The 27104-nt window shown below is 37.6% G+C and overlaps 1 protein-coding gene across 1 annotated transcript in view; it reads right to left on the bottom strand.

Annotated features, from left to right (window-relative positions):
• TENM1 (teneurin transmembrane protein 1) overlaps positions 1 to 27104 on the bottom strand; it is a 321456-nt gene that overhangs the window by 208951 nt on the left and 85401 nt on the right. The window contains exon 4 of the mRNA XM_065689244.1: positions 9608 to 9868. Coding sequence (XP_065545316.1) covers positions 9608 to 9868 — 261 coding nt within the window. The remainder of the gene's footprint in view (positions 1 to 9607; positions 9869 to 27104) is intronic.

Raw genomic sequence — 27104 nt, forward strand, 5'->3', positions numbered from 1 at the left:
GGCATGCTTGCTACATTGATGTAAACAAGCCCAAAGCAACATTTGGTAATGCTCATCACAATGACTAGATTCAAAAGCCAAAAGGAAATTAACAGTTCATCAATAACATTCAACTGTTCTGCAAATATACCCCTAAGAAAAGACAACATTGGCTGCAACAAACTGTAGTTATACTCTGCAGCATTTATTAGCATAACCAATGCTAAAACTATATGGGATCTTCAGAGAACGAAAAAAAGGGAGAAAGTCTAGTAGCTGGAGTCAAGACAATTCAACATCATTGATATTCATGTGTTCACACTTGTGCAACATGCATATCATTTGAGGATAGGAGGCCATTTAATAGATACACACATTTCTTTCTTAACTTGCCTGTAGTTAAAATACTGATGCTTCTCTTCTTTTAGTTCCTGTGCACCATGCTGTCTTGAGCACATCTCTAACGATGCCAGAAAAGACACAAAATCCCTCTAATGTAAAAAACTGATGAGGTGGGGAGGAAGGAGTGCTATGAACCATAATAAATGCTATATACAGTTTGGAAGTACCCTTAACTTTATGTCCCTTGGGTTTCTTATACACTTTTGGTAGCTTTTAGCAAGGTTTCCAGCAACAGAGCTGAACAACCCTGACCTGATATCCTAAGCCATCCTCACTTCAAGGCATTTCCTCCCACATATAAATCTTTTAGCAAGTGTGGTTTCACGGAGTAAAGGAACCTCCAGATCACTGACTTTCCCCAGCTCCCTTTTTGGATAACACCCAAGGCAAAGGAAGATAGTTACTTTACAACACTTGGTGTCTGATGCCCAAAGGGCTGCTCCTCTATACTGTCAATACATCTCATGGTGAGCAACTTAGGATCAGCTGCTGACATGTGCTGCTCAATTCAAAGTCAGCGTTGTGAAGCACTGTATAAATCTACATTGTAAATCATCTGGACTAGAAAGTTAAGATAAAGAAAGAACACTGGAAATATAATTAGTCATCAGAATATGTGACTAATTAAAATATTACTCAAAAACATGTTAGGGAGAGGAAGAAGCCTGCAGGAATTATTCAGTGCTCCAAGGCCTATATTCTAGAAGAGCTAATTATACACAATTCCTCTTATGCTCATGTAACAAAATATAAAACCAGAGTGTAGAACTAGGTATGACTAAGAAAACAAAATTAATACCTAAAAGACCTGTACAGGAAAGCAAGTTGAAACAAGCAGTATTTAAATCTGCATCATTCTGTACCAAGTAACTGTAATTTCATACACAACTTCCCATTTCTATCTTTTCTATTGCAGAAATAAGAAACAGATGTTTCATTTAGCTTTCATTTTTAGATGATTATGAAGCTTGCAGCCATAGGAAGCAGCCACTTTTTCCATGTTATGTGTTTCTTCTGGATGGTCTGACCCAAGCTATTTGCTACCATCAATACTTCCGATTTGTAAGATGAAGATATGCTAATATTTGTAACTGAAAAATACAGATTTATGCTGATCGTCATCTCACTCCTAAATCCAAAAGGAAATGAAATACTAACAAATCTGAAAATGGAAGATTAGACTTTTTCATGTAATTTAATACAGAATGAATTAAATGGGCAAAAATGGAAAAAAAAAAAAAAGCTGAAGAGGAAGAATGAGCAATCTTTTGTCATCCATGGTAGGATGACAATAAATCCTTACAAGATCTCATACTATTAAGAAGAAATTATATTTAGATTAAACCTTGCTAGACCCTAAAAGGATAATTTGTCGGTATTTTCCACTTTTCTACCAATCCTGTACTCATTTGCTAGATCCTTTCTTTTTATCTCACTTAGAGTATTACAGTTTGGAATGGATGAAAAGCATTTTGCTAGGGGAAGGAAAAAGCTCTAGATACCTTTGTATTTATAACCATACTGCCTGAGGGTATAAAGAGCTAAATAAGAGTAATTTGATCTTATTTATCTAGCAGCTTATCTATAATCTTCTATAATCATAGTTCACAAGTTTTCCTATTAGCCTTATTTCTCACCCATGATGTTCCACTGGCAGCTTTCAGAGGAGCATCCCAAACTGATGGAAAACCACGTTCCAACTGTCAGGAACGTTTTAATTTTTAACGTATGTAAGTGAGACTTTCTTATATTTCAAAATAAGCATTAAACTACACTAGTATTAAAGTGAAAATAAACCATTTATTCCAAAGGTTATACATAAAAATATGACTATAGGTTGTTTCTTTAAATCAGATTTCTGATCTCCTAATACATTTTAAATTTTGGACCAAAAGAGATGAGAAATATAAGATATTATAAACTGCATAATAAAACAATATAAATAAAGCATCAGAATAGACATGATGATTGTGTAGAATGAACTGTTCCCAGCAATGCACTAGTCCAGAGACGTCCTTGTGTTAAGCCACATCCACTATCCTTTCTGCATAACACAGGTCATGAAAGCCAAGCAATTTTTTTTGAGCTTTAACACCAAGTTACTGATTTCTGGGTTAAAAATTAGACCTGACTGTTCTCCTCAAGCTTCCCTGCCTCCCCTCTTTAGCTAGCCACAACAGAAAACAAAACTGCAGGGCTAAAAATATTACACAACCCTGTGCAAATGCACAGATATTTTTCAGTATGCTGTAAGCAAAGGTCATTTGGATTATGGAATATAAAAAATACTTCTGCTATATTCCAGATACTGTTTCATTATCTTTAATGTAAAATATTCAATACTGTTCGATATTTGCCTTTAAATTAGTGTACATTTTACTTAAAAGAGATACAAGAAAGGAAATGTTTTAACGTTGTGTATTGATTTTAATATATCGTATGAAAACCGTAAAGATAAAAATAACAGATATGCAGATGCACTGCTCCTGTCAGAAGACTTTTAAGGCAGAATTTTCCCCACAATGCGGACAAACAACAACTCTTCATTAGCCTGAATTGCCATATATGAGCAATTTCATAAATGGCTTAAATACTAAGGGCTCTAATGCAAAACCTTCATGATATTACAACTGAGGTGATGTTACAGTGCTTACAGAAGCGTCTCACACTTACCCAAAGCAACTCAGATAACTTACATGCTTCCTGTGAGACAGTAACATCTCCAAAGGAACCACTCTGAGATCAACAAAAGCATCTTATGCTATTAATAACTCCAGCAGAGCAGTTACAATGCCCATGTACACTCCCACACTCCCCAAAAGGCATTGCTATATTACTGCAGAGATTCATACACTTCTTCTTTGTATCAACCAACATAAATACCACCTAAACACTACAAGGAAAAAAAAAAAACCAACACCAAAACCCACAACAGAAGGAAAAAAAAAAAAAAAGTTGGTGTTTTTTTGTTTGTTGTTTTTTTTTTTTAGGGAAGATCAGTGGCCCTTTTGTGTCAAACATCTGAGAGCATCATATATTAAGTATGACAAGCTGCAGTAAACTCCAGAAGTTTAAGGAATGTCTTTGTATCTTAAGTGATGAGGTTGCTTTAATCTATTAAGTGACTAAAACCGTCCCACAGACAGGAATGTACAAACATGAATTCAATCCATGCTGCAATAAAAAGCCAAAATAAAGCACAATAGGAATGTAGAGAAAAATATTAAATGGCACATATAAAATGGGATTAAGACTGATTTTTACCTTTATACACCCAAGACTACCAACATATTTGACCTAACTGCGCCACTTGCAAATTTGTAACTCAATTTCTTAATTGCACCATTGTAAATAGTGACAGGATGGGAGCTAATGGAAATACTTCAGATACAGCCATTGTTATTACAAACACAATCCCACATTACAGTCAGTTACATGCATACTTTTCAGAGTATGTATTGTCATTATAATGTAGCTGTCAGTAATAATTTCCTGGAGAAATGAGAAAGCCAGAGATCAGCTTAATGCCTGGCTTGTTTACAAAATATCAGTAAATAACAGCAACATTAATCCCAATACTCTCACTTTTTTACATTAAACACAAGGCACTTATGAAGAGCCAAATTCAAGTCTAATTTAAAGAGGTGTGAATCACAGTAGGTCTATTGACACACACTATAAATTAAATGAGAACCTCATCCTTAGCTAAATCCTCCCCATGTTTGAATAACTACAGCATTCACAAGCTCTTTCTCATACAGCGTCAGCAATTGAAGTATTTCTTTTACTAATTAAGCATCTTTACCCCTTTTACAGATCATGTTCAGATACTGAATCTGAAGTGAAAAGTGCTGAGGTTACTTGCCCAAAAGTCACCCATCTGTCCAGCAGTCAAAGTGAAAAAATCCCAGAGGTTCAGGGAAAGTCAAAAGCTCTGTAAAACAGACCACAGCTTCCAGAGCATAAAACAAGCGCAAAGGTATGCTACACAGTATTAATCTTACATGTGTCTATGACATTAAAATCAGCTTTGATCTGTAACCCACTAATTTTTCTACTACATCTATTTATTAATATATGGCTAATATTATTATTCTTTATAGTTTGCTGTTTAAAATTACTGATTTTATTAAAATTATTGTTCCAAATAGAATCTGGTCCTGTATGCTCATGTTAAGAAAGAAGTTTCACAATAATTTATGTGGGAAAAAAGAAACAGCTACAGCTTTTTTCTACCTGGGCCCCCTCCCCAGCTTTGCTACTTTGTTTTAAAAGAGAAAAATCTGTTATTAAAAAAAGTCCCCATGCCAGATCTCAGGCACTCTAAAGCTGTATTCCATGACCACAGCAGTATTTCAGACTGTACAAACACCTTAATTTCTTGATACAACTCTCAAAGAAACTGCGGTGAACTATAGCCAATGCCCAGTCTCCTGGGTTCAGCAGTAGCAGCCATTTTTTCTCCTTCTTAGGAGCTAGTACAGTGCTGTGTTTTGATCTTTTGGCCTGGGAACAGCACTGATAACGCCGATGTTTTCAGTTGCTGCTCAAATGTTTGGTCTGGCCAAGGACTTTCTGAGCCTCATGCTCTGCCAGGGAGGAGGGAAAGCCAAGAGGAAGCAGAGACAGGACACCTGACCCAAACTGACCAAAGAGGTATTCCATACCACAGCACGTCATGCCCAGGATGTAACTGGGAGTTACCCGGAAGGGCTGGGGACTGCAGGGTTGGACGAGGTATCAGCCAGTGCTCAGCTGGGGGGAGTGGGGTGAGTTATTGGTCGGCTGGTATTGAGGTGTTGTATTCTCTTCCCTTGTTATTTCCTTCAGCATTATTATCATTGGTGGCAGCAGCAGTGATTTGTGTTATACCTTAGTTACTAAACTGTTCTTATCTCAACCCGTGGGGATTGCATTCTCTTTGATTCTCCTCTCCGTCCCTCCAGGAGCAGGGGGAGGGCAAGAAGAGGGGGAGTGAGTGGACGAGCTGTGTGGATCAGTTTAAACCACGACACCCAGTTATCAGGAAATAATTTAGCTAAAGGAACTGAGCGCAAATCTGGCTTCAAGACTGAGTGTGCATTTCACAGTTCACTCCTCCACCACGGTCAACCCAGTACTCTGCTACTGGTTCTCACTACTTAGTAAAGTAACTAATTGCCTAAGAACATCTAAGTACATGTCAGGAGTAAGCCAAACAAGCCAGCCTTCGAAGTACTTCAAAACAATCTGACAGCTTAAACCAGGTTAAAAATAGTGTTATTGTAGAAATGGCCCAAGTAGCACATTAGCTTTCAGGTGAGATGTTGTAGGTAAAAGAGGTGGTGGTTGTGCAAACAAGTCAAGCTTGGTTCAAAAATGGATTATGGCATGGCATGAATGTACTTCGGGTAAAATTCATCACTTCACAGCTACACAGACATCATGCAAAGCAAAACGTAAGAACTGCACATAAGAACAGCATCAACAATTTAATGGAAAAGAATCCAAGGGTACAAAATGGGCTGCAGTCCTATTAGTACACTAGCTAGTGTGGGATGCAGATCCATGAGGTAGTTTGAGATACATGTCTGAAAACTGCTCTTTTCGTAGATGAGGGCTGTACCCTCTCCTGGAGCATAACTTTTCTCCTGAAAAATATGGAAATAAATAAATTTGCCAGCTCAGTAATATAGCAGACTAAACCGCTGAACTCAACGTTCTTATATGCTGATACCAGATACCATTGTTTCAGTGAAGTGAGGGCAGATACAGTCTTCTTCAATGGAATAAAGTAACTGGGTTTGATAGTGTTATTCTGCAGTGTTTCTGTCTGAAATTTACATTCACATACTGTAGAGTAACAGCGTTCATGTTTAAATAGAGCTATTTATACTATATCAGAGATAAGCAATGATCCCCAAGAAACTGGTCATTCATTACTGGCAGTTAATATATATTTTGCTTAGCCTCAGGCAAAGCCGAAGGCAGTCTGTGTGCTAATAGGCTATTATTAGTTGCCATTAACATTGACAACACTAATTTAAATGGGAATGTTGGTGTTTCATACAATCTGTTCAACGCTGCCAAAACAACCTGCCAAATGTTTAAACAGTGATTATGACAGAGTTGGTGTGTCTATGAAGGAAAATAAACCTCGAATAAATTCTCAAACTGGGCTACTCAGAATGCCGAATGAAGTATATATCCTGTGTCAGGGAGCCTCCTGATAGAGCTTTGAATGAATATGAGAAATTCAAGGAACATCTAAATAGAATTTGCACAAGTATATTTGTTTCAGATCAATGTAACGCAAAAAAATGTCCTGCAAGCAGGTCTGCCACGGTCCACACACAGCTGTCCTAACGTCACCACGAAAAAAGCTATTCTGCATTTATAGCAGAACACAGGAAAAAGGGAATGCTCACAGAGGGAAGAAACCACCAAAACCAAACAAACCAAAACCAAAACCAAACCCCAACAACAAAAAAAAACAATTGACCTCTACAAGATACAGGCAATAATAGCAATTAGTGTTCTCAAACAGTTCAACAACTGTATTTTCCTCATTAATGTCACTCTAATAGCTGTGTTCACATGCCCTCTGAAAGCCAGTTTCTAAATACCTATTTTTACGACAATCAGACACTCTCATGGAAACTAGCATTTCATGAACTTCCCATAACTGATCTTCTGCGCTCGCCCATTTTCACACGACAGAAGTTACTGCCTGGCACAAAGTCTAATTCCATGGCAGGAACTGACAAGGACAAACATGACACTCGTGGTTCTCTGAAAAAGCCGCTGGCACAAATGACTGTATAGAAACAGAAGGATGGGCCATCTATTAGCTCACTTAAGTAGGGATTTATGAACTTCTGTACTCAGAAGAGTGCTTTGTTACCGAGTGCCTACCCAGATGGAAAACACACTGATCTCTGGATCAGGAATCTCGACTATGAATTTACCTGTGAAGTACTAGATGACATACAAGAGTACTGCTTGAACCATCATTGTCTTCAAATTTATCCACATTAACTTTCAAGACAGTAATTATTATAATGACTCAACACCACACGAAGCACTGATACCTGCTCTGTCGACCCTGCCTGGAGACAACTACAGAGTTCAAATGAGCCTGTGCTCTCAGTTTCTTTCTCTTCCGGCTTAGTCTTGCCCTCAACTTTTGCCTCCCAACTGTCAGGTAAAATATGTATTCAAGTACCTAAAACATGAATCCCTGATTTAAAAAGTTATAAAGCTTACAAGGAACCCCATATTAAAGCCTCATGCAAAAGGACTATTCTGTTCCATTCCAGACCATATAGGAAATAAGTTTGATTAAAATAACTCTCCTGAGACAAGCATTTAAGAAGGAATCACTTAATTCTTTGCTGGTGAAGCACAATGATCATGTGCCCCTACCTTAACAACACTTAACCTGTGGTTCTTGCCATGTCCATGTAGGATAATGAAGGTAACAAAAGCATTTCCTTTATTACCTACAATAATTTCCATCTACAGCATGACTTTACTGTAACTTGCATGGCTAGCAAAACATTACAAACACCCAGCTGCACTACCGCATTACAGACTGAAACACATAACTTGGTTATATGCTTAATTGACTTTCAATACATTGGCTTCCTAGCACCTTAAAATGTAAGTGACCACATGGTGTTTCTTAGCATATTCCTTTCTTAGGGAGCATTCACTTTAAACCATTTTCATGGTAAAGGACAACCAATTCCAAGCAGACAGGATTCAATTCCTTCAGTCACTGTCTAAAACCAAATGTCTTAGGGAAAAAAAAAACAAGGAAAAACCTGAAACCCCCCCCAAACAAAAGACCCCTCTGCAACAACACCTCACAGGGGATGGATCCCCCACAGAACGTGGCAGAAGCAGGAGGCTAGAAGGCAGTCATCCACTGGCTGTCCTGCAAATGGGTGGCATCTGAAAATTAACAGATTCTAGGAGCATAATGCAATGTGACAGCGCAGAGTGCTTAGCCTGCAAAAGAGTATTTAATTAAAAATGAGCTGTGCCATAAAAATTATTTTATTTTTTTTTTTTTTACACCCATTCAGATAATCTAATGTCTTTGAACACATATTGGACATTATCATTAGTATTGAAAACAAGCAGATGAAATTATAATTAAAATACTAGCCTCATATTTGACAGATTCGTAACACATAACTATAGAAATGACATCCATGCCAGAACTGACTTTCATCTTATGATTACTAAATTGTATCACTGTCAACACCAAAGTGTCAATCTGCCACTTTCACTGGTTCCCCTATCTCTCATCCATTTAAAAATACGTATTTAATTACGCTGAGACCTGACATATAGACCTGTGTAACATGTAGCTATTAAACACAGAAATTAAAATATGAGGTAAGCACGTTGATCTTAAGCATGATAAATTTGTTTACTTACTATACTCTTTCAAGAAACATTTAGAGCACATTTTCATCATCTTTGATACAGGGATAAAAAAGAAATAGTAATTCCCCCGTGTTAAATACACATTTCTCCCTTCGGTGACAAACTAAACCACAAGAGAAACAAGTAAGTAAAAGCATCCAGAAAGAGATTTTTTTTCCTGTTAAAAACAAAATAATAACCCAATTCCCCTGCAAAACCTAGTGCCAAAACCCATCCTCCATATATGGAGAAATACGGAACTGAGATGGTAAAGACCTGGTCAATCTGTCCTGCTGATAAGGGCATGTCTTCAGGTGTAGCCTGAAATCAGAGTTAAAAAGAGCATCTAGGATTCCAGGTTGTCTTTCTGAAGTCACCTGACTGTAGAGTCTTAAAGCTATGACCAGAAGCCAGCACATACAGGATCAGTTCTACACAAAACATGACATAAACGTAACACATACAGATTTATTTTAGAACGTAATTCAGAGGCCACTAAACTCAAATGATAAATGTCCTATGGCAGAAATAATAGAGAATGTAGGACAGTAAATAGTCTCTAGAAGAATGACGTTTTAACAAAAGCATTGTTTCATTTTTTTGACTTACTTTCCAACTACACTATAATTGCAACACACATGCCAAACAACCCTTTCACCTTTCTTATAATACAGAGACCTAAAAAGGAATGGGGGAAAGAAAGAAAACAAAACAAAAACAAGCAAAAAGGAAAATAAAAATTAAGTAGAAGAAGAAAGTTTTAAATAAATTACTACTTCTATTCAATACATTAGATGCATTTCTTTATTACCATTCTCCCCATCAGACTTCCTTTCATGGTCAGTGTCAGTGAGGGACAATGCTGAGTTTGCCCGGCTTGACAAACAGGAGCTGTGTTCTGATTTCATCCCCCTCATCCACATCCTCAGGGCATGTTCCGGGGAGGCACCACCTTCTGTTTCAGTATCCACATCTGAGCCCACCTCTAGTGGGTAATTGTGCTCAGCTACACCATGTAAATCTGTCTGATAGCCAGAGCACAGAATATGGGGAGTCTCACAGAATTCCATGTCTGGAAAAAACAAAAGTTCAGAAAAAAGTTTAGAAGCGAAAAGCAGTATACCTTTGGTTTTCTTTTGGAGAATCAGTTTTGAGAACTAACGTGGTTAATACTATTAGAAGACTTTCTTTTGTCAACAATTCACTCTGCTATCTAATCTAATCTAATCTAATCTAATCTAATCTAATCTAATCTAATACAACTAGAAGTGTGTGACTCAAAAATCTACAATATTGCACTGTAATTGTGCCTTTTTGTCTGATAGAAATATTATATTATAGCTTAAATATGTGTACACACCCACATGCCGATAGTAGTATATCAATTTACAACTGAAGTGAGTACTTACAAATACAGACACTTTCTTGTTTTTTGCCAGAAAGGCAACAGCAGTAAAATTAATCTCAGTAACGCATAGCAAAGTTGCAAATAGAGAATTAACAGAACAACATTTGAAATATTTGAAGACAAAGAAAGGAACTTACCATTGACTTGCTCTTTGAGAGTGCTGTCCTTGCATATTCACACCAGTGGGTTTTGGCTCTCCAGTGCTGGTGACCTACAGGAACTTCCTAGAAGAGCAGTGACTACTAGGACTGTACAAGTGCCATCTGATGACACCAAGCGATCAGAGATTTTAAAGAGTTGTACAGTTCCCCATACTTCAGTTATTCTTACTAAACACCGCAACTGTAGGGCAGTAGAATTCCAATAACAAACAGAATATGGACAGAACCCATCATGTGAATATGCAGAGGAAACATTCTCGAAGAACTACAGGTAAGTAACACACATCATCAAATTATAACTTCCCTTTGAGGTAGCCTCTGCATATTCTCACTTGTGAGAATCCAATTACAAATGCAACTCCCAGAGAGTAAGACAAGGAGTTCTAATTAAATAAGGATTAGAGAACTACACTCCCTAATTGAACAGCAGACCTGGGATGCCATCTTGAGAGACTAAATACAATATCAAACACGCATACAGTATTCTTTCAATTTCTAGGAAAGAAACACTGGAGACAAGAGTTCATTGACAGAGACTGAGGACAAACACTCTCTTCTACTGTCATCCTAACTAAAGCTTTAATTTGCCAAACTAATCCACTTACCAGCTAGTGAGAGGAACAGTTCTTATACTCTCCCAAATAACAAAAAACCCTGGTATTTTCTTGAAGGTATCAACCAAAATCTACATAAGAAATGCTAAGCCAGAATATGCTGAGCTAGCTCAATTTTGAAGTCATCTATCTCCCTGTATCTTTCCATCAAAACATTCCTTAATGTCTCAGTTGTAGTGACAGCCCACAGAGGCTGGTTTTACGCTCAGGGAATGGCAACCTCTTTTCTAGAGGGCAGGGGGAAAAGGTGGGCAGCAAGCAGAAAGAAATGGCTATGGCCACACTTCCCAGTGCAAGAGTCCTGGAAAGTGACCCTGTCTCCCTGGTGCTGTCACAGCATTGGCTGGCCTGTCCCAGCAGCAGTGGACTTCACTGCTCCTTCTGGAGCTGCAAGATGGATCTGGGGCCTCCACAGTGTTCCATCACCTCTCTGATCTCTTCCCCTTGTCCACAGGACTTGCTCTCAGCCCTACACTTGAGAAGCTGCAACACAGGCCACCTTCACTAGATCTCTTCTCCAAGACTTGCAAATGCCTCAAGGCTGACTGAGTTTTGATGGAAACAGCTAGAGAAAATAGTCAAGATGCCTAGAAGCAGCTACATAGCTTTTGCAGTAGAGGGAATATTTGGCATTTAAACTTTATGTACCATTGCAATGCAGTGTTCTGCATGTTCTCTGGGGCCTGTTCACCACTGGCACTCGGCTGATGTGTAGAATGAAGGAGGAAAAGTAGTTTAAGGCAGTGCTTGTGGACACAAACATTAAGATGAGACTGGATGCTACTGGTTCTCAATCCTATGCAGATGCTTGCAAGGGAGACTGTAAGACCTGTACGACTGTGAGAAAGCTGTAAGACCACCTGGAAAAACCTCTCCTTCCCCTGTGGTTAATATAAATGGAAAACACAGTCTGTAGAGACGTCCTGTGTTTCTGAGCTTTTCAAAGCTCATGGGACACAAGAGACACAGAAACAATCTCACAGAAAGCTAAGACATAATTAAAAACACTGTTGCTCATAAAATGCCCCATTTTAAAGTATCATTTTCATTATTTATTATATACACAACAAACACTCTCCACTTGTTTTAATAGACAGCACGGACCAAATCTTTGTATGACATGAAGAGTGCAGCTATTGATGTTGAACACTGAAACATCACAGCTGCGTTATACCCCTAATTTTCACTCTCTTTTTGAAAGTACTAAATGAATAAAACCATCTTTATACAAATATGGTTCCAAGTGGTGCACGTAAACCAAATGCAAAAAGGACTTGTACATAAACCGGGAATTAAAAAGCCAGCAGCAGTCCCAGATTACTAACCCAGAGCCTAGTATCAATGAAATACAGACTGAATCATGCAAGATGGCTTATTTTACTCCACCCTGAAAGGAATACTCTTTTCATTGAAATTGAGGTTGTGGATGCCACTATTTCACCAACCATTTTTCACTAAGAAACCCATAAATCAATGCTTTTTTGTGAAACAGCTGATTTAAAGTTCTGCTTAACTGAGCTGAGCTACTATATAAAAGTGACAGGAGCTTCACTCCACATTCTGCACCTCTGCTCTGAAAGAAAGGTGAAAGCCAAATCTGGCTGGTACTGCTTGCTCACAGCCAGCAACGAGCAGGCTTGTCACATGCAGGGGTACCATCCGTGCTGTCCACTCCATCAAAAATTTATGATGGTTAACACATGCTTTAGCAGACAACATAAAAAGAGGAATAAATCTGTACTGCCATTTAAAGAAGTGTATTATCAAAGAAAATTAAGATTCAGCTGCTAAAACCATATAAAATTCAAGGGAAGTAAATTAGGCTCATACATTTGGACAGTTGCGTTTAAAGACACTAGCAGGTCTTTAGTGCTTCTCATAAGTGCTAATGAGAAGGTAGTTCCAAAGGAGGGTAGTCTATTGATGTACATCAAGACCAATTTATATTGAAAACCACACTAAATTCTTTCCTCAAGAAATAAGAAAACCAACAGGATTAACTATCAGCCTTTACACTGGTCTCTATTTTGACTGAGGCTCCCACTGCAGAAATAACCTCCAGTGAACCTGTCTTGTAACTTTTTTTTAAATTTTAAATTGTCTCAAAACCCAGTATTATCCTAATTTTCAACTTAGATTTATGTGAAGTACAACAGCAACCCAGGGTTCTTAGAGTAGATCTCTCAACTACATTACACCTTGTGATCTCAAGAAGCATATTCTGAACCTCCCCCTTCAAAACAGTTTTCTACCTATTTTCACCAGCTGAGGAACTTCTCCATAATTACAAATCTCAGAATTTCATGAACAATGTCAGCTGCTGACAGGGCCCCAGGGAGCGAGGATGCAGGCACTTCTCCACATGGATGTCCACTTCAGGCAGATGTCTGCTCCTAGCAGCCTGCAGCCCACTTTCTCCCCATCTGCAATTGCATATGCCAAGGGGAAAGTAGATCCCAGTAAATCTCACAAATGCTAATTAGATTACACATGTTTAAGAAGCACTGAATTTACCCTTCAGTCTATATGTTAACTCAAAATGTAGCAGCTAACTTATTCAGTATTTTAGCTGATTGTTTCTGGTGGAGCAAAATAAAGACTTTTTAATACTATAGCTCATATTCAATTGAAGTGCAATGTAATATATTGCCTTAATAGTCTATTTCTTAAGTATACAAGCCTTTGCATTATTTTAACTCCTATGGGATGCATTTTCTGAAAAGCACTTAGAATTCCAAAAGTGGCTGCTTTTAGTCTGCATATCTATTACCTATAATACTACATATCTCCACAAGGAGGTAAAAGTTTAAGTGGGTTTAACGACAGAGTTAGTCTTACCAAAAAGACATAGTCACAAGAGAAATGAGGGAACATTAATATGAAGTTCAAGTTTTCACAGGAACTGTGGACAGAGGAAAAACGGTTGCAGTTGAAATCATATAGAGCACAATAGGATTTTCACCTCTGGAGTCTTGTGGAGCCTATTGCAACCCAACTGTTAAACATACAAGCATTATTTCCCTCACTGTATGTATAAAGAAATGTAAAATATCTAATGATCAAGAAAAGAAGTCTGAGTGCATTAAAAAAATAAATCACTATTGCAATTAACAGATCTCTTTCTTTCTACCTTTAAGCAACCTAACCTTACTGAAAACGAGAAATAAAAACTAAAAAAATCTTCAGAGATTAGTAGATAAAGAGAAGTTTGACCCCACTGGGCAACACTGCCTTTGCTATTTAAGGTGCTCATGTTGATATGAAAATTAGGCAGCTGCACAGGCAGCCAGATCTAATGCTGCTCCCAACTTTGTTCACCCACAGAGAGCTAGTGAAAACTCAGATACACTCACCAAGTATTTATTTGCTACAGCATCTATTTAGCCACCAGTACAATTAACAACTTACAGTTAGGAATTCCAGAAAGGCGAATAATAAACATTAACCTGAATAGCATCATGTTTACATTAGTCACCAGCTGGTGTCTGAAGGAGTGGTAATGGGAATGCAGGGGAAGAATATACCAAACACACAGTTTTGAGGCTGGTGTAGGGACTGGGATTTTCTAGCACTACACTGTGAATTTGTGCATGTTGTTTCACACTCTGAACTTGTGCCAATGGTTTAATCAGCATGTGTCTTGAATGTGTTTCCAAATGAGAAGGAAGGCAGACCAGCTACGCAGGGCATGAGTCTTGGAGAGAGAGGGAGGGAGGTAAGAAGGGAGGAAGAAACATAAATCAAATGGGGAAAGTGAAGTTCACATTCATTTTTGGAAGCAATACATATGCACCCTCCTAAATGAGAAATTTTGAGGGCTATTGAGCACTCTGCTAAATCCAGTGTGTTCAATGGCCCTTGAAATTTCTCATTTCTCACCTAAGGACCATGGTTTACTGGCTGTACACCAGACTTGAGAATTAAATGGGCAGAGATCTTAAGCTACCTCATAAAGTCATTTGTGTAACACAACCTGCTAGATAACTGTGAATGTCTGTGTGTGTTTTTATTTCACTTAGTCAAAGTTCTCATTTGTTTCCGTGTTGGGAACATGCTACATCTTTCCTAGGACAATATAATTCAAAGACATTAAGCTTCAATAACCATTCATATGCAAATCATTGAAGAAGAGGCCAAAAATCAATTAATTTGTAAAAGCACATTATACTATTAATTTGCTTCAGAAATTTCATGTTTATCACCAATTATTACCACAGCCCAAAACAGATCCTCAGTTGCACATATTTTAATTAAAAAATTATATACCTATTACACACAAATAATATGCACATAAAATATACCATTTGAGGTTTTACAGTTATCTATTACACACATCACATTGCTCGTTTTCAACTTTTCCTTATCTATGTAGTTTATTTTCTTCCAGTAATCACCAGTTACCACCAGAGATGCTAGCAAAGTTAAAAATGACAGTAATTACAAATACGAGAGGTATAGAAGAGGAATCGGAGCCTGCTATAACACTAAGGAATTTCATGAAATTTGCAAATTAGGCAGCTATGGGATTAGGCAGCACTTGCAGCAAACTCTTTGACTTGTGAAATTTATGAGAAAAAGAAACTCTTTATTCCTCAAGTCCTTCCCTAGAGGAATCAGAGGATGAGGTTCCAGCCCATGCCTCACAGGAAATATCGTCTTAGTCTCTTTGTCACACTAATTCTTCAAGCTTAAAGAAAGAGGACAGGAAGCAGACTGAACCTATTTTTAAAACTGCTCCCAGAGTTCTCAGTTATTAATTTTTATCTTTATTGTTATTAAAATCAATATGAATAAGGAAATGAACTTCTCAAATTCTGCATGGAAAACATCCTGATCCTGGGAGGACACAGACAAACTTTCTCCACAGAAGTGGAATAATCTTTTTTCATATTATTGGAAATTTTTTATGTTAGAGATTTTGCTTTTCAAGGGGAACTAGCAAGATGCCAGAGAGAAGGCTTTTGGAGCTACAATGTGTGTGGGGGGGTGGGTCTCAGTTTAATTTAGGAAGCAATGCTGTAATTATTAGACTGACTAGGATTTCAATCCTTCAGGTTTAAATACATCTTAAGTATTGCTGGCTATAGCCTTTCCTATTCCTACAGTGTGGCTTTCTGAGGTGAGCTACTTCCATTTATAAGATTGTATTAAAGAGAAATTTCTATTGCAGATACTTACATATATATATACCTTTTAATGAATTTTACAGTTATAAAACCATAGCAAATACCAGGAGTTAGCATTTAACCTGAATTCCTGATAAAGGAAATGTACTTAATGTCAAATAATGACCACATTAACTCTACCCTATTAAAGATGAGTAAAAAAAATTATCTAATTATTGAAGATGAGAAAGAACTTCAATAACATTTGTGAAGTTCTTCTAATGCTGCAGTTGAAATAGACTTTGAAAAAGCCTGTCCTACAATACATTCATTTACAATTTAATTCTCCATATGCAAAAAAATCTATTGGGAAATAAGGAATTTTCAAGAGAAAAGATTTTCTGTTTCAAAAAAACTCTATTCTATGAGCAAATCATTACAATTTTCTTTGAAGAATCTAAAGGTTTCTTAGTTACAAGATTTGTCATTTGTGTATGTGCTTCAGGGAAACGATGGATCCTTTTTTCTTGTAATTAATTTTTCAAAATTAAAGCTAGTCACAGCCTTAGCCTATAGATTTTCTTCAGTTTTTATATATATATATATAAAAGAAGCAAGACAAAACTTTCACAAAGGAAGCAGAACTATGAATCAGATCATCCGCAGCATTTTCTCTTTGAAAGAGTTTAATACGAACAAATATTCTTCCTCAAGATTAACCACTGTGAGAAACAGCAAGAGTACTGATAGCTTTAGCCTAGCACATTTACAATTTTCAACAGCAAAGTTAAGGTTGTGTGTGGTTTTAACTCGTTTCAAAGCCTCTGCAGCACTGAAGAGAAGAAAGATTGACATAATTATTAAACAGAGTGTAAACTGTGTACTAACATTCTTCAAAGTGAAATTATCTTCACATTATTCCTATATCCCTACAAACTTGAATTAAACTCAGAGATGCTTTTCTGGTAGTAACTCCTGAATGCAGTTACATTTAAAGCAGAATCACTTTCATTCAAACATCAGTCTTAAAGGTTTCATGACAGGTATCACTTTCTGACAGAACTTAAGAAATTAACTTTGTCCAACAGTTTTGATTCTGGCTTAGAAAATATTTTTAAAATATACCTTTTGCATCTTAGAAGCATGAAATCATTTCTTTTAAATTCCAATCTTTTAAAATTCCAGTCAAACCATTGACTTAACATACATGAGCATCAAATCCTTTTTACAGTAAAAAATGTATGAAGCAGGTATCTTTATAAATTCCACTGACACAGTGTTACAAGCAACACACATAAAACTCCAGAAGTGTAAAATCTGGTTTAATTTACAGTTCTGTGAATCTAGAATTGAATTCTACGAAGCTGGTGGGTCAGGTGAAGAAGGTAGTGCTTAGGCTTCAGGTCCCTATGACCCTCTCAGAGTAAGCATCTGGCAAGTGCCTATCTTCATGAAGATGGAAATATTTCTAGAAAGCTGCTACCAACAGAGATTTATCAGAAACATTCCCCTTTACTGATGGGATATTCGATAGACAGAAACTCAGACTGACCACAGAGTAACTCGGCTCCTCACCTTAACTTCCACCAAAAAGTATGAAGCCCTAATGTAATTTTAAGATTGCTTCAGAGAGGATACTGCTACCCATTTTCCTCTGAAGTGACACGAACGAGGGGCAGACAGCAACTGGAGGCAGGTAGCTGGTCACACTGTGCCAGTTTCAGTGAATGGTCAGTGACTGAGTTATTTCAGATATGAAGCAGCACAAGTGAGGGGAAGGTTTCTGCAAGGCAGCACTGACAAAGTGGCACTTGTGCCCATTCCAACTGACAAATTGTTAAAAATGCTGAAAATGAGGAATAAGTCTTGGCAATGGAGCAGGCGTTATAGAGAGATTTAAGCACGTAGAGGCAAAGTCCCTTAAAGGAAGGGTAATGTATAAGGCAGTCACCATCATCACCTTGTGTGTTTACAGAGTGAACAGGAGAACAGTGCCTTGGGCGCAAGAGCCCAAAGACCAGTTGTCCCTCTCACTGTGCTGCCATCACAGAAGCAAGGAAAAACAGAAGAGCTTCTTCTAGGGTGTGAGGTCCCATGAGCTGCTCTCAGCATGAGGCTCTTGCCCTCCACTGGAAGCCCTGCAGCCTGCAACTTCCCCCCAGGCAGCCTTTCAGAGCCTAGGTATAGTTACCTTCAGGGCTAAGCAGGAGGTGTTCTGTTTGACCATTTTGGTTTTATCACAGTGGCTTTCTAAGAAGGTTGTATGTGAATTATATTCACATAAATATGTGAATTTATACAACCTAAGTATATTTATGTTGCATTTCACCTTTTGCAAGTACTTTGTCACGGTAGCAAGTTGCAGAATTGAGTAAGCAAGGCTTTACTTTCCTCTCAAGTCTCCGCAAGCAGAAGGGTTAGGAAAAGTAAGCAAGCAGGACATTTGGGAAAACAAGGTGTAGAGAAGGAGGATGCTGCTTCTTCCATGTTCCACCACCCCCAAGAACATGGCTGGGCCTGGCAGGAAAAAGGTGAAGCAAAAAGAAGAGTTCTGATGTAAGCAACAGCCCTTCTCCAACCCAAACTGGATTTGCGTATGTATTCATTCTTTTTTGTTGTGAATCTGTTAGAAATCCAGAACATAGCTAACAGAAATCAAAACGGAAAAAGCTGCTAGTGAGAGATGAAAGACATCAGCAGCAAGAGTGAATATCTTTGTAAACAGATACTCCTGGCTTTAAAGGGTGAACTGTGATTTTGCTGTGATTTTTGAGAAGTCAGGAAGCATAATGAACCCAAAGAAGTACCACATATTACCTTGGAAACAAATGCTTGACCCTTTCTGATTATTCAGGTAAAGGCTTGACAAATCCCAATCTAGAAGCTTCCAGTGTTACCAAGTCCTGCTGGTCCCAGCAATCAGACACAGGCATACTGCCAGCCAACCTGTTCAGACCTTGGGGATCAACACCACAAATGCTATCAATCCTGAAAGTACATCTGACATGCCTCCCAGCATCCACAGCTGAGAAGTCTGTCCAATGCTGCCAAAATTTGAAATTTACATTCATTGTTTTCTTGGTGGGATCTCTAATATTTGCAGAATATTATACCTAATTTTATATTTCTTTTGCCTTCTTTTTATGTATGCACACACATATATGTGTGTGAAATATTAGATATAAACAGACATATACAAATACACAAATATAGAATTTGTAAAATAGCTGAAAATGGGAGGAGTTTTGGCATCACCAGCACACCTCCCTGCTCAAAGGAGGGCCAAGTTAGGTCAGGTTGCCCAGGGCTCTTAATGAAGAGTATCACAGTCCTTCTCCGGAGCAAAGCCTGTTGGCAAGACCACTATTGTGGATCACAGAGTGCCATAATGCATTTTAGAACCGTCTCCTGGGTGAGGCTTTCAAGACACAGTGGGTTACACCCCAACAATAAAACTGGAAATCCAGCTTTGTTTCTATGATTTTGAAAATCCAATACACAAATTGTTTTTTCACTGTTAAAATATTCAATTTTCCTATAAATTCCCAAATTGCTTTTTAGCATGTAATCACCTTTTCCACTAAAGAAAAAGAAAAATCAATTGAGACCGCAAGATGCTCCCTATCAGAGCTCAGGAGGGCTGAACAGTTTGACTTTGCCCTGTTTAGGATTAGAGGTACACATATTTCCACTTTTGTTTTTTTTCCCTTTTTTCCAGCTTTTTAAAAAGTTTACATGTGAGGGACATGACCTTCCATGATCTTAATAAATTAAGATCTAGTATGGAAGCAGCACATTAATTTAGATTGAACTGCTAAATAACATTTAGACCAACAAATACACCCATTGGATTAATAACGGAACAAGGAAGAGAGAAAGAACATGCATGTGCACAAGCTCTTCCATTCGCATCCAATTACATCTAGCTGCCAATCTGACATCAATGGGAACATATGAAAGACAACTTGGCACATCTGTTCCATTTGATTAGCCAACTGGGGATACAGCTTGTCAGTCAAATAGCCCCTCTTCCCCCAAAAAACCTCTTGAGGGGTTTGTCATCAAATGTTCCATCTCATTAGGAAAAGCAAGATTAAACTGCCTTCAAAAAACTCTGACCACTTCTGCTCCCTTCTTTCTTCAAGTGTTTAGTTTAGCAAAGGGATTTCAATAACAGCAGTTCAAACTTAGAGGTCAGCTCTACTGCTGTTTAATATTAAAACAATTTAATGGAAATAATTGGTTTTGTGCATCTTATTTTTGATACATGCAATCACAGTCACTGATTTTCAACTGTTTATATGATTTTCTTCCAAGACCGCTATTCAATTTTTTAATATCTTCAGATATTATTTATTCTACATTATATTTCTATAAATAATGATATAAAGATTATTACTTTCTATTTCAGCAACTACAAAATGGGGTCATGGTTTTATACCATCAAGATGTGTCAAAGTAACTCAGCTGAAAGCAGTGGAGTAATTTCAGGTGACATCCCCAGAAAACACACTGTGGTAACTATCAGTATCACACAGCACCATTACTATTAAAGTCAAATAGCCAGCTCTTAAAATATATTTTACCCTAAAATGTACATTATTGTTACCAAGGAAAGATGAAAATTGGAGACATTTGTATCAGCATAATAAAGTTCCTAAGCATATAATATGGTGCCTACAAAATTTTCCATCTTAAGATTTTATGTAGAACTCCAAGAGGGAAGTACCACAATTTTTCCTGTGCTGCACCAAATGGAACCAAGTATGAGAAAAATTGTGAAGGACACCAAATCAAAACCTCTGTACATTTTCATGAAGTTCAAACAAGTGCTGTGAGCACCAAATGTTACCCAAATTTTGGGAACACAGCCACTACACAAAGAAATAACTCAAATATTTTTATGTGGGTAGGAACACTTTTTTTGCTGCTCTAGACCTCTTTGATTTCCTTGCCCTTTCTTAAAGTGAGTTCTAATTGTTTTAAAATACAAAGTGGCTTATTTAGGTATATAATACTCATTTTAGCAGCTATTTTAGTCATTGACTTTGAAAACTCCAGCCTGTGATTTAACTACATAGCATTTTTATCCTTCACACAGACACAGCAATATATAATTGATACCTGGGAAATAACAAGTCATGACTGGTAAGCATTACAATGTGATTGCTCCCTTGGAAAATTAGCAGGCAGGCACCTGCTCTTTCTAATGTAAATCACAAGTAATGTTGACTATCCGCAACTAAAACCAAATCTCCCTCATCATCAAATGAATGGATGTATTTCTGTTGCTAATGTGTATAAAGATGGTTGGGAGGCTGAATATCTAACCAGAGCTTAAAGTTGTTAACAGCTTTGTTAGACAAATCCTGAAAAGGGAAATCATAAGAGGAAATAATTTGTTTGGAACTTAACAGAATGAAAAACACTGGAAAAATTACCCACAGTATTAGCATTCCCCATAAAAATTGCTTCTAAATTTTTCCAGCATCTGCCTTTGAGACATATTATTTGTAGAATATAAGATGTATGAATAGATTGTGGAATAAAAGACTGGTAGCTCCTTCCAAGCCAACATACCTTGTATTCTGCAGCAATGGGCAACAGAAAGCCTGTGAGCTCACCGTAACTCTTGGTTCTGAAAAGCTGCTTGATCAATGATGCCTGGGAAGAGTCAAACTTATGAGCCTCCACAGCAGATGAGCATACCCTAAATCAGACCAAAAGGGCACTAACAGATTAGTTTACAGTGGCCCTGTAAACTCATCCATGCCCCGAAGGAAAGCTTGCCATAGGCAGATAAGTAAAACTCACATTCTGTATTGCTGGAAATACTTTATGCCTCCTTATTAAAAAAATCACACAGTTGGAGGTGAACTAATTGAGATGGTGGAGACAGTAACACAGAAGGCACTTAAAATGTAATTAAGCCATGATCAGAAAAGGGACACATGACAGAAAGCACTCAAAACAGAGACTCCAGGGAAATACCAGATTCAAGCAAAAATGCGTATGAAACCATGTTCAGAGACATTTATATATATCTACTACTAAGGGTCTCTGTACAGACATCAATTCAAACATTAATGCCACAGCTAACCAGGAAAAAAGAAGAAATATACCTTTGTTTTAGATAACCTTCATGTGCTTCAACACACACCATAGAGACAGGAGGAGCTTTGACAGAAAAAAGAGGCCCTATCCTGCACCTGGATTTGGATTTGGACTGGAGATACTCCAAATTACGCTGGGGACCTAAGAACAAGAGTGCTAAAGGAACATGAAGTGCCTCATTTATTTTTTTTGTTTTATTCCATAAAAACACACTTGAGCTGTTAGATGTTCTGGAAGGACTGTAGCAGCAACTATTTCCTATACTGAAAAGAACAGTTCACATGTATACTAACGTAACTATATGTAACTATGTAATTACATGTAACTTCACAATCCTGATTTAACACATAGAACAAATTCCCTTTGTGACAAAATCTGCAGTCTAGAGAGACTAGACTGTGTACAGAATTTAGTGCCTATTATCCTCCTGTCAGTGTTAGCTTCTTTACACAGGGAAAAAAAAAATATATATATATATACACATATAAAAATACAAGGTAATAGCAGTTAGGTGAGTAATTGGTTTTAGATTAAAGGAAATGATTAAACATTCTTTTATATAAAGGTTTCCTCTAGCAGACAGCTTTATGTTTTGAACAGACCTTATAGCTCTTTTCCACCTTTTTGTCCTCTTAAATTCCATACAAACCTGCTGAGTTCAGAGTCTTCACAAGAAACAGCACCCCCACAGAGTACAAGACACATGTGGATTTTCCTTTTTTCACATTATCCACCATTTGGTACTGTCTCATTTCCCTAGCAGCTGCTTCACCATTTCCTGAGCTGCACCATCTCGTACTGTGTCCAATATTAGACACAGCAGTGACAGAGCAAATGGGAAATAAACAGCACAGCTGATCAGGAGGACTGGCAAAGGATGCACACAGCACATCCAGAAATGGTTATGAGTAAAAAAAACTCCACATTTGTTTGCAGGTGCTTACATCGCATCTCTTCAAAAACATTGCAAGATCCTCTATGACTCGACTCTAATCAGACTGAACTCTTACAAACCAGTCTGATTGCTGTTTCAGTAAGCACACAAAGACATGAGCACTGAATTAGGAGCAGACATTTTTTAATGATAGATGGCCCAGTGGAGGGGGAAGGAGAGAAGCAAGGGCTTGGACTTGGTGGGTTTGAATGTGAGGATGACTCACAAAACCAAGAAGGATGAACAGTGAGCTGCCACGAATCACTGAAGAAAGTGAACACAGAACAAAGAATCACTTTCACCAGGCTAATAAAAAATACTCATTTGAATCATCCTGTCCACAACACATGCATTCAGAAGAGTATGTACATCTCTCATTGCAGTCTCCTTCCCACATCACCCTGGTTTGTTTCAATTCAGAATGAGGAACGTATAAAGAGCCAGGAAAGAATGGATGGACAACAGGAGAGAAACAAAACAGTGAATGACAAACAGCTTGCTCATGCACTGCTACTGGAAAACTTAGAGATACTGGCCAGCTAATTTCACAAGTCAGCATTTTCCTGTTTAATATGTTTGTCTTTTGATTAGACTAATTGGCTGAAATAACACCAGGCAGGCTTTTAGAGCACGTTTTGAGGCTAGTTTTTGCAAAATGATAATGCAAATACTGTAAAATTGTGCTGAATGTTGCAGAAGACACCAAGTCAGTAAATACCTCACTTTTACAGGATCTGCTGCTGAACTTTAACCAAACACTGACTGATCTCTTACTGCTGTTATTGCACCTATTTTTATTCAGCACTTATATTCATTTTAATAATATCTAGACAAAATAAAGAAAACCTTTATGTTCCTTTTTTCTCTTTCAGGACTTATTAAGCATTAAAATATATTTTATGCATATAATTCTTCTATAGTTCTAAAAAGATCATAGAATTAAACTGAAATATAGGTACTTGCTAGCAACATTATTCTACTCAATTGACAGTCTAGATAAATCCATTACCATAGCCAGTTTAAGGACTGAGATTTCTTTTAGTAACTCCCTTACTTTCTTTTAGTAGCAGCCCTTGAGAAAAACTTGAAAATACTGAAATATAATGTCTGAACACTCAATTGATCACAGAAGATATTTAAACTGGAGCACCAAATTACAGCAAATCACCACCTTGTTTATGTCCAGTGTGCTGGTACCTCACATTCAGGTGCGGGATTTAAGGCAGCACATAGAGGAGTGGCAGGTGCCTCTCTTTATCTAGAAACACCAATATTATATAAAGGAAGAGTTTTCTAATCCTCGTGATGGCTATTTGACCCAAATCTGATACCACAGAGGATGGAGCATTATTAAAGCATGAGGAACCATAAGTTTCAGGCTGCCAATAATCATCACATGGGTGGATTCAAGGCTGAATAATACTCCACTGGAGAGTGGGAATAATGTTAGGGAGAAGTTGGCCAAAGCAGACACAGCTCACTTTGTGCTGAGGTCTTGTGCAGCTGTATGACACACCGATGGGTGCCAGGAATTCATGAACTGGAGAAAGCCTGCAGTAGGCAGACCCATCCGCTCTGTTTCTAAATACAAAGCTAAAAATTACCTAAATAGCTTTTACATTCCTGAAGGCACCCTTAGCCCTGCTCAAATAAATATGTTACTGCTGGTATTTCTGCAAGAAGTAAATAGCACTGAGGTATCTAAGGCCACTCTTTCCTTTTCTCCATAACTCCAAAATCTTTTCCTGTCAGAGAACATCTTGCTTAGTTAATGTAAGAAAAAAATTCAGAGGCAACCACTTCAAAAGGCACTGCCTGCCTCTGCTAATTTCTTTGCAGAGTTTACCTTGAGATTTATTTATTTATTTATTTATTAAATGGATGTTATCAGACTGGAAAAATTCCCCAAAACTGAAAGAAAATGTTTACAAGCCAGAAGTCATCAAATGTTTTTCCAAAAAAGCAATGCAGAAACCAGACTGGACTGTTTGGAAGGCCTTTTCCTTTCATATCCAAAAATGAATTTAACAGCTACAGGAAGTAACAGAGACTTGAAAACGCAGAGAGGAATCCTACAGGACAGTGAAGGGAAAAGGAAACAGTACGTCTGTCTTCTAGCTCCAGAACAGCATGGAGCATGTATGGCGACCCTTAGCTGCAAACCACTGGGATATAAGTGAGTAAAAGTAATGAAACCTATCTTAAGGTGAAGGCAGGGGAAAGGTACACACAGTTCATCACCATCTGGATGACTGCTCTGGAGTCATATGGAAGGCAGGTGTGATCCAGCCTGCTGACCAGAGCTACCACTGATCTCCTGTCCTGGTGCCATCCCTGGGAAGCAAGCCAAACTTTAACACTGGATAGTACCATCAAAATAGTAAAAGTAGGGGAGAAGCCAAGAGATACTTTACGAACATGCATCAATGAGATCTTCAGAAGTAAAATACAGCAGCTAGGACATAAAGATGGACAAATAATTCAGTAGATAGGTGTGTTTTAGTTGTCTGAAAAAAGTTTTATGTTCTAAGCATAGACTAAAAGCAAACTATTAGCATCCTTCTCCCAGAACACCTAAACTCTACAGATCAATAGCTAACAATTAACTGTAAACATTTAAGTAATCACTACTACAATATCAGCTTAAACTCACATTACACCTACAAACATAATTCTCAGAGATACCAGGAAGAAATGTATACCTAGAATCAACAGTTCGATTAATCCTCTGAGAATCTGTGTGCGAACCAAACCAACCAAATAAATGCTACAAATATTTCCTTTCCAAACCCACTAATTATACACTTCTGACAAAATACTACTCAAGGTTATGTACTGACACATGCTTCAATACATAATATCTAATGTACTACTTTGTTGCTGAAGACGGATTATTTTCTGATTTACAGTAGTATGACTAGTGAAGTTGATGGACTGACTGCATATAGAATCAGTATTAAAATTAGACCTGATTAGTATTAAAAACAGACCTGTGTTTTTCATGTTTTTTTTTCCATAAGCAGAAATATAAGATTAGTTTTGTCCTGTATCTTCACAGAAAGATTCTCAAGCAAAGGGACAAAGATACACTTTCTGTGATGGCAGTCACAACAGGAGTGCTGGCCATGCAGATAGGTACCATATGGTCATCATTATTTTTACAATAGGTAACTTGCAAGATGGTCATCCAAGATATGCTCACATAAATGAAGATTTATCCAGTAAGAACAGCCAAATAATTTCCTTTTTTCATTTCTCAACTGAAATACAAGGATTTTTTCATACCATGCTCTTATTTTCACAAATTCTGTATTTCCTTCCAGAAAGCCAAATGAATGTTGCAATCCATCCCCAAAGATGGAATGAGGGAAAAAGAAACCACAGCAAGAGGAAATTACTAACACATTTTCCAAGCAGCACAGGGGAATACCTCTGGGGGCAACTACAAGACAGCATTTCAAATATTTATCTATTTAAACTCTTAATAACTGACTCCAATTGCAAAGACAAACCCCAAACTGGTCCAAAGTCACAAGCATGTGCAAACACCTTGGATTTCTGCACTTTCTTTAATATTCTGCATCTCCACTGAAATCTCAGAAAACAATTCTGGCCATTCTTCTGGACTAAATAGGGTAGGTACAAGACTTGCACCTTAAATCAATGCAGGCAGAACTTGTACTATGTCAATACTACATGCATACCCTTCTGTATTTATACACACATTCGTAGTAATGAACATGAAAACTCTTACAGAAACAACAAAAGGAAAACATCATTGAGATACTGTGAAATTAATTCCTTACTGAACAGAATAACTAATTTTATGTAGGGCAATAGACAATCTTTGATTTCTACTACTGAAATAAAAATTATGTAATTAATTTCTTTAATTAGTAGGAAGGAACTGAGGTTGTTTAGTCTGGAGAACAGAAGGCTCAGGGGGACCTTATCACTCTCTACAACTACCTG

This window comes from Lathamus discolor, chromosome 9, assembly GCF_037157495.1.
Source record: "Lathamus discolor isolate bLatDis1 chromosome 9, bLatDis1.hap1, whole genome shotgun sequence".
NCBI classification, from domain to species: Eukaryota; Metazoa; Chordata; class Aves; order Psittaciformes; family Psittacidae; genus Lathamus; species Lathamus discolor.